General features: G+C 44.3%; 1 protein-coding gene across 3 annotated transcripts in view; it reads left to right on the top strand.

Moving 5' to 3' along the window:
• The window catches only part of igf2r (insulin-like growth factor 2 receptor), a 56,040-nt gene that overhangs the window by 13,131 nt on the left and 29,874 nt on the right, over positions 1-13,035 (top strand). For all 3 annotated transcript variants that reach the window (XM_076272560.1, XM_076272558.1, XM_076272561.1), the window contains exons 17-31: positions 388-503; positions 856-994; positions 1,551-1,721; positions 1,819-1,920; positions 2,146-2,247; positions 2,397-2,571; positions 2,765-2,926; positions 3,373-3,516; positions 3,796-3,974; positions 7,060-7,147; positions 7,801-8,007; positions 8,241-8,371; positions 9,217-9,320; positions 9,779-9,930; positions 12,599-12,798. In XM_076272560.1, coding sequence (XP_076128675.1) covers positions 388-503; positions 856-994; positions 1,551-1,721; positions 1,819-1,920; positions 2,146-2,247; positions 2,397-2,571; positions 2,765-2,926; positions 3,373-3,516; positions 3,796-3,974; positions 7,060-7,147; positions 7,801-8,007; positions 8,241-8,371; positions 9,217-9,320; positions 9,779-9,930; positions 12,599-12,798 — 2,172 coding nt within the window. The remainder of the gene's footprint in view (positions 1-387; positions 504-855; positions 995-1,550; positions 1,722-1,818; positions 1,921-2,145; positions 2,248-2,396; positions 2,572-2,764; positions 2,927-3,372; positions 3,517-3,795; positions 3,975-7,059; positions 7,148-7,800; positions 8,008-8,240; positions 8,372-9,216; positions 9,321-9,778; positions 9,931-12,598; positions 12,799-13,035) is intronic.

Below are 13,035 nucleotides of genomic sequence, written 5' to 3'. Positions count from 1 at the left end.
CTTGCGTCACGGGCAGACCTACGTTTAACTTTGTATTACCACAATGTTACTATTATATGAGCTGTTTTTCTCTTGAACATTTTGGCAGAAATGTATCACATTGCCTAATGCTTTAGTCTGAGATCAGTCAGATCATGCCTTGAATTTCCCCTGGGGATCAATAAAATATCTATCTATCTATCTATCTCTGTTTTGCTTCAGCAAATCAGTAAGTAAGACCAGATGCTATTGCCTTAGCAAACATACTGGCTCATGAAAATGTAACATTTGCAAGTTCGAGACCAACGCATACTACTCTGAAGGACAGGTGTCCTTTTGAATGTTTAGAAGTTAGGTTAGTTGCTTCTGTATAGTTTTCTCATGCTCAGCGTCTTTTGACCTTAACAGGCGGAGGACGAGTTCACCTACAACTTCAGGTGGTACACTTCCCTGGCATGCCCGGAGAGGCCCGGGGAGTGTCTGGTAACAGACCCCATCACCCTCCAGCAGTATGACCTGTCCAGGTAAGCCTCTCAGCCACTGCTCTTTACTGACAAACACTCAAATTGGGAAGGAAAACAAAGTTTGTTAAAACATAGAGAGGCTGAAAATTGTTCACACATTGTGACTTGGAACGTGTGCTCCAGAGTAGTTGAATGTTTGCCTTGACTCATAAATCACTCTGCTATTTATTGCAGTTTTGCTAAGCTAAGCAGGCATCTGAAAATAAATGTGCTGCTCTGCACATGTTGAATCACGGTGTAGTAATTCACACGCTTGAAATCTTCTTCAGCTTTTAGTACAGCTGTAGAGTCTGCTGCAGAGTTCTCTATTGGTTTGAACTTTGACCCCAAGCTTGCTCTCTCTTTCCCACAGTCTGTCCAAGTCTGGCCCGAACTGGGAGGGCATGGATCTCTTGAACCGCAGGAAGTACTACATCAACGTGTGCCGTCCACTGCGAGGCGCGCCAGGCTGTGACCGTGCTGCCTCTGTCTGTGAGATGACCTACGAGACGGTCAGTCACCCTTCCCCACCCCCAACACTCACACAAATAAAAAGCAGGGTTCCCACAGGTCTTGTCATTTCTGGAATATCATGGCATTTTGATAATGTCTATTCATATTTGGGGTAAAATCATGGAATATCAGACAATTTCTTTTTATAGCAGTTTAAAATGTACTTGCTGCAATACAAATATCTTTCCTCACAGAATTGCTGTGTAGCCTATTTATTAGCTTCACTGCTTGCTTGAGTGGTTGTGGTTGGCCCAGCTTTGTTTATTCAATCCCTATTTATTCATCTTCGATTCTAAAAAAAGTCAAAGCTTTTTGAACACTTCGCGGCTGCTCTGAAATCTTTGGTCAGTATATTGTACCATTCATTATATGTCGTGGAAATTAAGGTTTTTTTGTCAGGGAAAAGTCATGGAATTTTACATTTGACTTATGAGTGGGAACCCTGAAAAACAGTAGAGTTTAAAGGACAGAACGAAACCTTTCTGTATGTAATTAGGATATTGCTCACAGTGATTGGTTGTCAAGTTTGGTTTTATTTGTTTTTTTTCCATTTAGGGGACTGAGAAAGTATCCATCAGCAATATGGGTGTTGCCAAGAAAGGCCCGACCATCCTACAGACGGGCCACCTGCTTCTGGAGTACACGGATGGCTCTGTGTGTGAATCAGACGGCTTGAAAACCACGTACACCACCCGCATCCGCCTGGTCTGCGCCTGGGGAGCCCTGGTGAGGAGCAGGCCCACAACTTTTAATGAGCCACTCCGTACTGGTCGGCCGATGCTGAGGTCTCACTGATTCGTTTCTTCTTTTGTTTTTGTTACAGTCCTCGGGCCCCCGCTTCCTCTCCAACAAGAACTGCACAGCTGATTTCATATGGCACACCAAAGCAGCCTGTGCCATTGAGAGTGCCAAAGACTCAAACCAGGTGACTCATTCTGCCCCCCCCCCCCCCAGCCTAACAGCCATGGCTTTGGTAGTTAAGTGTTTGTTTCCACTGAATTAAAAGACTGCAGCTATCAGTGTGCTAAAGCCCCCTCTTTTTATCTTAGTCAGTGCTTTGTTGACTGCTCATAGTCTTTGGTCTCCTCTCACCCAGTCGGTGCCGTTGTGCTGCTCTGTGCTCAGGCATTGTGTTTTTTGTGGTTGGCAGACGTGTACCATCACAGACCCAAACACAGGCTTTGTATTTGACCTACACCCTCTGGCCACTAAAACGGGTTACAAAGCAGAAGGCATTGGCAGAACTTTCAAGGTAAGACTGATAGCGCCTGCTCTCAATCGCAGATTCCGCTACTACATCTTCTTCCTTATTTTCCCATTTTCCCTGTGAAAAGAAAGTTGTAAGTGTGTGTGTACTGTATGTGTGTGTCGGGGGTGATCTTGTGGCCGTTGTCCCCTCAGCTGAATATCTGTGGTGCGGCCCCCGACTGTGGGACTGAGGAAGGTGCTGAGGCGGCCGGGTGTGAGCTGGACAAAGGCAAGCCGATTGGACAGGTGGGCGCGGAGAAGTCCCTGGAGTTCTCCACCGAGGGCCAACTCAAACTCACCTACAAAGGAGACATGGATGAAAGCACAGGTGAGGTGAACACAGGTCTTCGGTCTAATTAAATTACCTGGATAAAGATGCTTTGATGTTTTTTTTTTGATTTTTTTATAGCTGGTGGCAGCAAACATTCATGTTCAGAGGAATCCAATACAACAACAGTTTGACCTTGTTGGTCACCTGTTCTGAAGTGTTCTTGTGTCTCTGTTCTCTGTTTGGCCTGTAGGCATCAGGAACACCTTCACCATTAGTTTTGTGTGTGATGCGGACTCCGCGGGCTCCCTGAAGTTGGTGAAGGCGGAGATGGGCACGGGCGCCCACGATGTGTTCTTTGAGTTCGCCACCCCCCTGGCCTGCGCGCCCGCCACGGTCGACTGCCAGGTCATCGGTGAGTTCCCCACACTGCTCGTTCCCCACACACAGCTCGTTCCCCACACACTGCTCGTTCCCCACACTGCTCGCTCCCTCTCCCTTCGATGGCAAGAGTTGTCGTGTCTGACAACTGTGGGCAGCCCTGGCCTACTGGTTAGCACTTCGGACTTGTAACCGGAGGGTTGCCGGTTCGAACCCCGACCAGTAGGCACGGCTGAAGTGCCCTTGAGCAAGCCACCTAACCCCTCACTGCTCCCCGAGCGCCGCTGTTGATGCAGGCAGCTCACTGCGCCGGATTAATGTGTGCATCACCTCACTGTGTGCTGTGTGTGTTTCACTAATTCACGGATTGGGATAAATGCAGAGACCAAATTTCCCTCACGGGATCAAAAAAGTATATATACTTATACTTACTTACTATACAAGGTTCTCGTCTCTGACCGCTCTCTTTGTTTTTCTCAGATTCCCATGGAAACGAGTATGACCTGAGTGACCTGAGCCAGGACAACACGCCGTACAAGCCCATCGACACCTCTGACCAGGCCAAGTCTCAGAAGTTCTTCCTCAGTGTGTGCAAGCCTCTACCTCGTGTGGAGGGCTGCCCTGGTGAGAAGGACCTTCTCTAGTGATCTCAGTTGAAAATGTACCAGTGCGCAAACAACTGCACTGTTAACCAGATACCACAAGTATCTGACAAGTGTACTGAAATCTATTGCTAATGGATTCTAATGGAGTTCTTTCATTACCTAGTCAGTTTTTTGTGTACCATTGGTTATGATGTTTACTCATCTATGGCTTTAGTCTGTCTCAATTAGTGAGTCTTCAAGCAGAAAAAAAAAGGTTCTATGTGTGATCACCTCTGACTGCTGCTGCTGTGGTTGGCAGGTGGAGCATTGGGTGCGTGTGCCATCATTAACGGCCGAGGGCTAAACCTGGGCTACGTGCAGTCCAGCCCTCAACCAGCGTCCGATGGCTCCGTCAGCATCGTCTACCGGGGGGGAGACCCCTGCGGCACAGAGGGACGCCACTCTACACGCATCATCTTCATCTGTGACGACAGCCTCGTGAGTGCACGTCTAAAACACACACACACACACACACACACACACACAGCACTGATCAAGATTGGAAGATTTTCCTTTTTTATGAAATGCTGTCCATTATGCATGAATTTTACATGAAATCAAGCTTAGTTTAATTTATAGACCTTCTTGAATTTCCCCTGGGGATCAATAAAGTATCTATCTATCTATCTATCTATCTATCTATCTATCTATCTATCTAGATACCCAAGCTAAGTACCATTAGAAAGGATATTAATATTTTTTCTGGATTTTAAAAAGTATGTCCTTCAGATTGTGTTGCCCCCTGCAGGTAACCCCCAGAACCTAGTCAACGTCAGCCGTTTCTCAGACGTAACCCCAGGCCTAAGCAGTTAAAACCTACGAAAACTCCCTTGAAGTTATTTGTAGATAGCAGGGACCTACTGTCGAGTGCAGTCGCACGACTTCCCTCTGCGGCGCAGATAACCTAAAGCTCCTATTTTAAATATCCCCCTTGGAAGTTGATCAGGCTTCCGTGGTGGACTTATTGAGATGTTTATGAACTAAGGAGCGACTACGCCTAGGTCTCGAACAGTTGGCTAACGTGCGAAGATGTTTGACCCTAGAGTTTATCTAGAGACACAGGTTATAGGCTACTTCTTGCTCAGGTTTTATAAGAGTGGAGACCTTCTTACCGTCCTTCAGTATAAAGTCACGCTGACCCAAGTCTTAGAAAAGACAGATGAATAACCACAGAAGAGACAAGTTATCTTACCCTCCTGCTGGAATTCGTAGAAAGACCAAGAAAAGACAAAAATACTGCTTGAAGAATTAGATGCCAAGGTTAAATAAGTTCTTTACTTTTCAGCACTTTGGAGATGATAACAAAATGCGGCGTAATATCCACTTGCAGGTTACAATGTTGTAGAAAATGTAAAAAGAGTAAATCCACAAAATAGGAAAATAGTAAATCCACTAATGGAAGAATATAAGGGAAAAAAGTAAGTCCTCAAAAAAGGGAAAAAGTCAGCTGATTGTCTTCTGCAGTCACTCTCTGTCGGAGTAGCAGGTCTGATATCTGCAACAGGTTCCACAGAGTTTCGGTCCGCGACTCAGCCTGGCACGACGTCCAACACTTTGCTTCTCAACGAATTTCGGAGGACGAATTCTAACAACCACACGCGACATCATAAAGCAAAAACCCAGCGAGTTGAAGGAAGGAAAAAAAGAAGAAGCAGCCCCGATCATTTAGTTCGACCCTTATTTATACTAGGTAGACTTGTCCTCCCCCACACATTCCTAAGGCAAATCAATCTTTCCCACGACAGTTTAGAACCTTCTAGAAGGTTCCCACGAGGGCTGGGAATATTCTCACGTTAGCTGGGAACATAGCTGGGAATATTCTCACGGCAGCTTGGGAATATAGCTGGGAATATTCTCACAATTGCTAATACATTCTAGAAGTCACTGATCTTAACCAACTATTTAAAATGACACGCATTCACATCCTTCTCCGGGTTACATTTTGGAGATGATACATTACATTCAGGTTTACAGATAGTTTCCAGAGGTTACACAAACAGTTTACATTCAATGGCTATTATCCATGTGACACATTACATTTAGCAACATACACTTTACAGTCATCAAGAGATCGATTACATTCTTACAGGTTACAAACACTTATGGCATTAACCTTCACACAATGCAATCTGAATACATTCATTTAAACAGTTTAAGGCACTTTACTCATTTCACAGTTTTGAGACATACAATTCTTTTACATACATAACTCCCTAGACTTTACAAAGTCATGCTACTAAAATACTTGTAATGATACATTTCATTCATCGCACTTTATTATTTATTATGAGGTCATTGTTTGCAGTTATGGTTCATTTTCCATTCTTTTATTCATATTCAATAATCATCAAGTATTTCTGAGGTCAGGGTAATCTGGTTTAATAATCCTGCACATTGTTCAACATCTGCTTCAACACATTCATTCACTTCCACGCTTTCAGGTGATCTTAATTCAAGAGTAGGTTGCAAAGTAATTGGTTTAACATTACGATTCAATTCCTGGTCAGTTTCTTTCCTAATTTGTCTAATCATATTTTCTAGATCAGAGAGATTACCTTGATAGCTAGCGCTGAATCTAGCCTTTCTGCGTTTTCGCCTTGTTAGACGTATTGGTTTTGTGCTATGCTCTGTGGTCCATACGGTTGGTGTCCTGGCAACACGTCAAGATGCAGAACAATTTTGATTTTTATGACCTAAAACCTTTGATGTATAGATCAAAGGTTTATAAATCTATTTATAACACGGCTCTTCAGAGTGCTGCAGAATGCTCCATTCATTTGAATGGTCCTTCCCAATGTTCGGTGGTCTGCTAATTCTCAATAACAGACCGTTGCTAAGTATAACAGACCGCGGGCGTACAAATAGCAGTCGCTTTCAAATAATTAAAAGCAACGATATTGATTTGCGTGCATTATCTCTATGCTAGGCTCTTGACTACTGTTTTTTCACGGACCTCACGCGGGCCGGTCAGGGAAAGCCCACGGGCCGGATGTGGCCCGCAGGCCGTATGTTGCCCATGTGTGGGCTATAGCCTAGGCTATGTACAGTAGGCTAAAGAGTCAGTTTATTGTTTCGTTTTGGCAAGTAGCCGTGTAATAAGCGGAATAATGTGTAGAACGCCGGTCATTATTGGGAAAATAAGTCCCTTCAAGGCGGAACAAGACCGGTTCGCCCTGTCGGGACTTATTTTCCCAATAATGACCGGCGTTCTATACATTATCCCTTACATAACATATATATATATATATATATATATATATATATATATATAATAATAATATATAATATATAAGGGGTGTGTGTGTGTGTTGGGATTTCTTGGATTTATTCTGGAAAAGTATGTCCTTCAGATATGGAACAATTATGATTCTTCCCTTTTTAATGGCTTTCCTATGACCACAGAGCTTGGCTGGTTTTAGGTAACTGATTAGTATGTAGTAAAGTGTTATTGCAGCAAGATGCCAGCAGGAGGCAGAATTCTCTTACTAACTGGATTGTTTTCATTTTCTCTCAATGCCTATAGGGTTCACCCATTTTTGAACACAAGACTGGCTGTGAATATGTCTTCATCTGGAGAACATCTGAGGCTTGTCCTGTCCAGAGAGTACAGGGTATGGCACCACCGTTTTAACAAACATTTCACATCACCGCCTATCAGCCAGACCAACGGAGACCCTGTCTCTGCTGAACTACTGGAGCTAAGCAGGTGTGGGCTGGGTTAGTACCTGGCTGGGAAACCGTCTTGGAAAATTAAGTTGCTGCTGGAAGTGGTGTTGGTGGGGGGCTCGTAGGTGGCACTCTTCCCTCTGGCCAGAATTCGGCCACAATGCCCCAGTGCCCCACAGTGCCGACCCTCAGAGGAGATGTTAAACCGAGGTCCTGACTCATTGTGGTCACCAAAGAATCCCATGGCAGTGATGGCACTTATTGCAAAGAGTAGGGAGTTCCCCAGTGTTCTGGCTAAATTCCCAGCCTAACTCATGCACTATGGCCCACTGATCATCCCCAGTATAATTGACTCATTTCATTCATTCCCTCACGTTCCACCTCAAGCTGGTGTGTGGTGAGCGTTCTGGTGCACAATGGCTTCCGTGCACCACCCAGATGGGTGCTACACATTGGTGGTGGTGGTTAGTGAGCTTCTGCCTTTCCTGTAAAAGCAATTTCATTGTGTAGATAAAGCACTGCATGCAAGTTGTTGTTGTTGTTGTTGTATCTCTTTTGTGGATGTAAAACTTTTTTGTGTTGCACTACACACTTTCAGGTGAAAACTGTAAAGTCCAGGATCCAAGAAGTAGCCACGTGTTTGACTTGAGCTCCCTGAGTGGACAGGACTACGAAGTCAAGATTGACAAGTATGAGTACCACTTCGCCGTGTGTGGTGGTCTGAATACTGGGGTGTGCAAGCACAAAGAGGCAGGAGGTGCAGTTGCTTCCTGTCAAGTTGAAGGTTCCTCTCACAGAATTGCCGGTAAGTAAAACCTTCCGCTTCCTGTGTGGTGGCATTCGTTTTCCCCTCACTAGCGGTTGTAATGGTTTCAGTTTGATCAATTTCGTTTTAGGTTTCAACAATGACATTTGTGCAAAATATTTTAACTTTACTTCAATACCCACAGCCTATGTCCCCCCTCCACCACCCCCCCCCCACACACACACACACACACTGCTTCTGTTATTGAAGCTACACTTTGTACTTTGGCCCAGGCCTTGCTACGCAAAACCTGACATATGAGGACGGACTCATCATGATCAACTACACCCAGGGGGAGAAGTGCCACAAGATTTATGAGCGATCCACTGCCATCCTTTTCACTTGTGACCACAGCGAGACCGTGGTGAGTCACTCTTATACCCAGCCAACTCATGACGGGGAAACTCAGTTGTCTCAAAGCAAACGCTGTGCGAATTATGACTCAGTTTTCGCTCAACATTTCTATCAACACCGCTGACCTTGGTATTTGAATCCGGGCTACGGCCTTCCTCATGTCTCAAACTTCAGCTCAGTTTTGTGGTTTAATGCTAGCCATTTAATTATTGGCCCTACAAGTGGAAAGGGCATTGTACATATGTGCATGTCGTGCCCTTTGGCAAGAAGTTAAATTTGTCAAGTTATATGACAACTCAGTCACCTTCACGTCACCCAACGTCACATCTCCGCATTGCTAGCCTACTGGTTGGTAGCTCATGATAACAGATGTACTGTAGGCCTGTCTGCATGCCGTTGTAGGCAAGGAAGAGACATCATCAGTCTTGACTGTCATGAAAGAGCCAGTCTTAACATTAGTTTGAGCTCACAGAAACACAATTGTGTTTGTTAAAACAAATCTCTTAATGTAATAAATTAAAGTAAAAATATTTTTTAAGTTAGTGTATTGGTATAATATGTAATTTGCCACCGCTTAACTGGAAAAGCTTGAAAATTGACCTTGAAAATGCTTGAAAATTGCTTGAATTTGATCTTGGAATAGGCGCAGTGTCTGCCCAGCTTGAGTCAGTTATGCACTTCATTGCTCCCCTTCACACACACACCTACACACACAGATACTGAAAATAGGACAAGATGGTCCTCCATTGATCAATATGTACTAGTGGTGCCCAGTTGTTGCTTCTGCAGGTTATTTATTGGCCCAGAATTCTTGCCGTGATCGTGATTGTCTGTGTGATTCTCTTGCCTCTGCAGGGGAAGCCAGAGTACATGAAGGAGACCCCTGACTGCACATACATGTTTGAGTGGCACACGGCTCTGGCCTGTCCACCTTTCAAAACCATCAGCTGCACCTACAGGTGATGTTCCAGCACAGCACTGCTCTGATGGAGAATGTATTGCTCTTTTTTACATGACAAGTAAAGACTTGTACTACAGCACATGACTGTAGTACTAATGAGGTAGCATCCTGCATGGGTCTCTGTGTGTGTTCCTAAACCTGTCATGCCAATTTTGCAAAACACCCCTGTCAGTGAGACATATTTTGATCTGTTGCCCTGCCTTGAAAACCAAAAGACAACAATTTTATCATCAAAATTCTATAGCTGATGTTTTTAGTAAGGTCCCACCTTTGAAGGTTTTAGAATATCTTATTAGCATAGATTTTAAGAAACATATTTAAGTTTCTATAACACACAGTGCTCTGGCCATTAAATAGCCTTAGTTGCGGAAATGGCCTTAAATTAAACAAACAAACAAACAATCCTAAACCTGTCCGCATGTCTCTAACGGCGTGTTCCCCTCTGTTCCCCAACAGTGACGGCAATGGCAACTTCTACGACCTGTCCTCCCTGTCGCGCTCCTCCCTCGCCGTGTCCAGCAGCAACTGGAGGGTTGTGGCTCATTCTGGCTCTAACGCAACTCGGAGCTACTACCTCAATGTCTGCAAGTCCCTGGTGCCACAGACTGGTAAGCACTTATGCCAGTGCAGACTTGCACCTTGAGATCTGGCATAGAGATTGTTTGGCAGGCAGCACAGATGTAAAACTGATTGGTTTCATATGAAAGCCCCTGGAGGTTTTGCTGCAGTACAAAGCGGTAATGAGATACTAATAGGAAAGCAAACACATGAGTAGGTTGTATCGTTGGACTTGTTCTCTCTTGATGAGGAAGCAATCTCTCAATTGCTTCAGCGAAGTCGTCCAACAACATGCCCATTGGATCCTGTCCCGTCCACTCTTCTACAGTCTATCACACCTGCTGTTCTACCGGCAGTCACACATGTGTTTTTATGCTTCACTCAGTTCTGAAATAGTTCCTTATTCTTTTAAACAGGCTAGGGTTACACCTTTGCTAAAGAAAAGTACACTTAATCCAACTGATGTGAAGAACTACAGACCTGTCTCCCTTCCTTTCTTGTCAAAGGTTTTGGAGAAAGTGGTCTTCAAGCATTCACATACTTATGTGACTTTCTTTATCAGAATAATCTACTAGACCAGTGGTTCCCAAACTTTTAACAGGCATGTACCCCCTGAGACATTATGATCTTCCGGAGTACCCCCAACACCAGCAATTGTTAACAATTTTTTTTTAATTGTTTTATTAATATTTATTTTTATCAATTTTGTCGAGAATAGTGAATAGGATCATAAACATATGATACAAATCTCATCAATAGTCAACATATGATAGGCCTACAAATGTGCTGAATATAATGATTTTAAATAGATCTGCACCTAATCTCACACACAATCGTCTTGTTGAATGCAGTGATCTTATCTGGTGCTTGTCTTTGCCTTGTAACTGGAGATTTATTGAGCTTTATTGAGCATTGAGCTTTCCAAATATATCGCTAAGATAGGCCAGCTTCGTCAAGAAATGTTCATTAGTGAACATGCTTGCAGATTCAAACATGCGCTCTTCCTCCAAGAAGAGGCGACTCGGAGCTCAAACACGCGACAGCACTTTACCTCGGGAAAGCCACCTTGCCTCGCTGTGAAACAGTACAGCCTTTTGGTCAGCTCCCATCTCCTCTCAAAGTGCGGAGAATAGACAAGCTTTTAAGGGCCGGGTCTTGATGAAATTCACCATTCTCACAACTTCGTTCAAAATCTCATTCAGGTCGGGACTAACTAAGCTGCCTTGACACGAGCGCTTCCCTATCAATAACACAGTGCGTCCATTGCGCATCGGGTGCTACCTGGGCCTTGGCTACAGATAAAAAAAAAAATAAATAAAACTCCTGTTTTTCACGTCAGTTCGCGCCCCACCTGGCATGTCTCCGCGACCCAGTAGTGGGTTACGACCCACAGTTTGAGAAACGCTGCTTTACCCTCTCTGTCTCCACTCTCGAATATTTTGTTAATGCGTAGAAAATAAGTTTTTAATGTGCAGTGCAAATGCGGAAGTTAAGTTACCAACGTGGGATAGAGAAAATGTTTGAAAAGGCATAGGCTATGACTTAGATATTTTTTCACGTACCCCCTGAAATCAGTCCACGTACCCCTGGGGGTACGCGTACCCCAGTTTGACAACCGCTGTACTAGACCATATGTAGTCTGGTTTCAAGAGTGGTCATTCTACTGAAACTGCTCTTCTATCTGTGACTGAAGCATTGAGAGTAGCTAAGTCCTCTGCTCAGTCATCAGTATTAATTCTACTAGATTTATCTGCAGCCTTTGATACTGTTAACCATGAACATTCTCCTTTCTATACTATCTGAACTGGGAATTTCTGGGAAAGCTTTTGACTGGTTTAAATCTTACCTTAAAGGGCATTCTTTCAACGTGTTTTGGCTGGGACAAGTATCAAAGTCTCATTACCTCACCACAGGTGTGCCTCAGGGATGCTGCTGTTATCTATTTACACCACTTCCTTACTCAAATCCATGGGAGCGAATGGTCTCGCCTATCACTGTTATGCAGACGACACTCAACTTAACCTGTCTTTCCCACCTGATGACTAGTGTTTCCCATCGAATTTCTGCATGCCTTAAGGATATTTCAGCCTGAATGAAAGATCGGCACCTTCAGCTTATTAAAGGTTTTGGTGTTTAAAGCTAAAACAGCTATTCCCCAACAGATTAACATACAGCTTGATTCAATTTCACTGACCCCAACTAGGTCGGCCCATAACTTTGATGACTGACTTAACTTCTCTGAGCATGTAGCTTCAATTGCAAAATCATGTCGGTTTATGCTTTGCAACATTAGGAAGATCAGACCTTATCTTAAACAAGATTCCACACAACTACTTGTTCAGACCATGGTCATCTCCAAGCTGGACTATTGTAATTCACTATTAGCTGGCTTAACCTGCTTGTGTAGTAAGATCATTACAGCTGATTCAAAATGCTGGAGCACGCCTGGTCTTCAATCAGCCAAAGAGGACACATGTCCTCCACAACTCCTCTCCTAGTTACTCTGCATTGGCTCCCTATAGTAGCCAGAATTAAATTTAAATCTCTCACTTTGGCCTATAGGGCACTGACTGGATCTGCTCCTTGTAATTTGGGGTTGTTATATCTCAGGGTCCTGGGCCTGACTGGATCTGCTCCTTGTTATTTGGGGTTGTTATATCTCAGGGTCCTGGGCCTGACTGGATCTGCTCCTTGTTATTTGGGGTTGTTATATCTCAGGGTCCTGGGCCTGTCCGTCCTCGGCCGCAGCCTGCCTGAGGACCGCAGATGACCAGTACGTCAGCCTGGGCGAGGCCAAGACGGAGCTGCAGTGGGACAAAACCATGCTGGTCTTGAGGTACACCGACGGCCAACTGTGTCCCAACAGTGTGCGCAAACGGACCACCATCATCCGTTTCAAGTGTGACAAAACAAAAGAGGTAGGTGACACACACACACAAGCCACTCACATTTGAAAACACAGGCACAGCCATGTTCTCACTCTCCCTCTCAGGCAATGTCCACACTATCTCGGATTCGTTTCTATCCTACACACTTTTGTCACAATTTGCCGATGCTATGCGCTTGCTTTTCAAGAAGTAAACATTTACATTTATTCATTTGACGAGTAGCCTACAGTGAATGAATTAGGTTGCAGATTTTATCTGGTGGTTATT

The sequence above is a fragment of the Alosa pseudoharengus genome, unplaced genomic scaffold, assembly GCF_046254945.1.
Source record: "Alosa pseudoharengus isolate Yale_2024_CS ecotype anadromous, Long Island Sound unplaced genomic scaffold, YU_APseudo_1.1 YU_APseudo_1.1_scf_7, whole genome shotgun sequence".
Classification (NCBI taxonomy): Eukaryota; Metazoa; Chordata; class Actinopteri; order Clupeiformes; family Clupeidae; genus Alosa; species Alosa pseudoharengus.
This window is presented reverse-complemented; position numbering and strand designations above follow the sequence as displayed.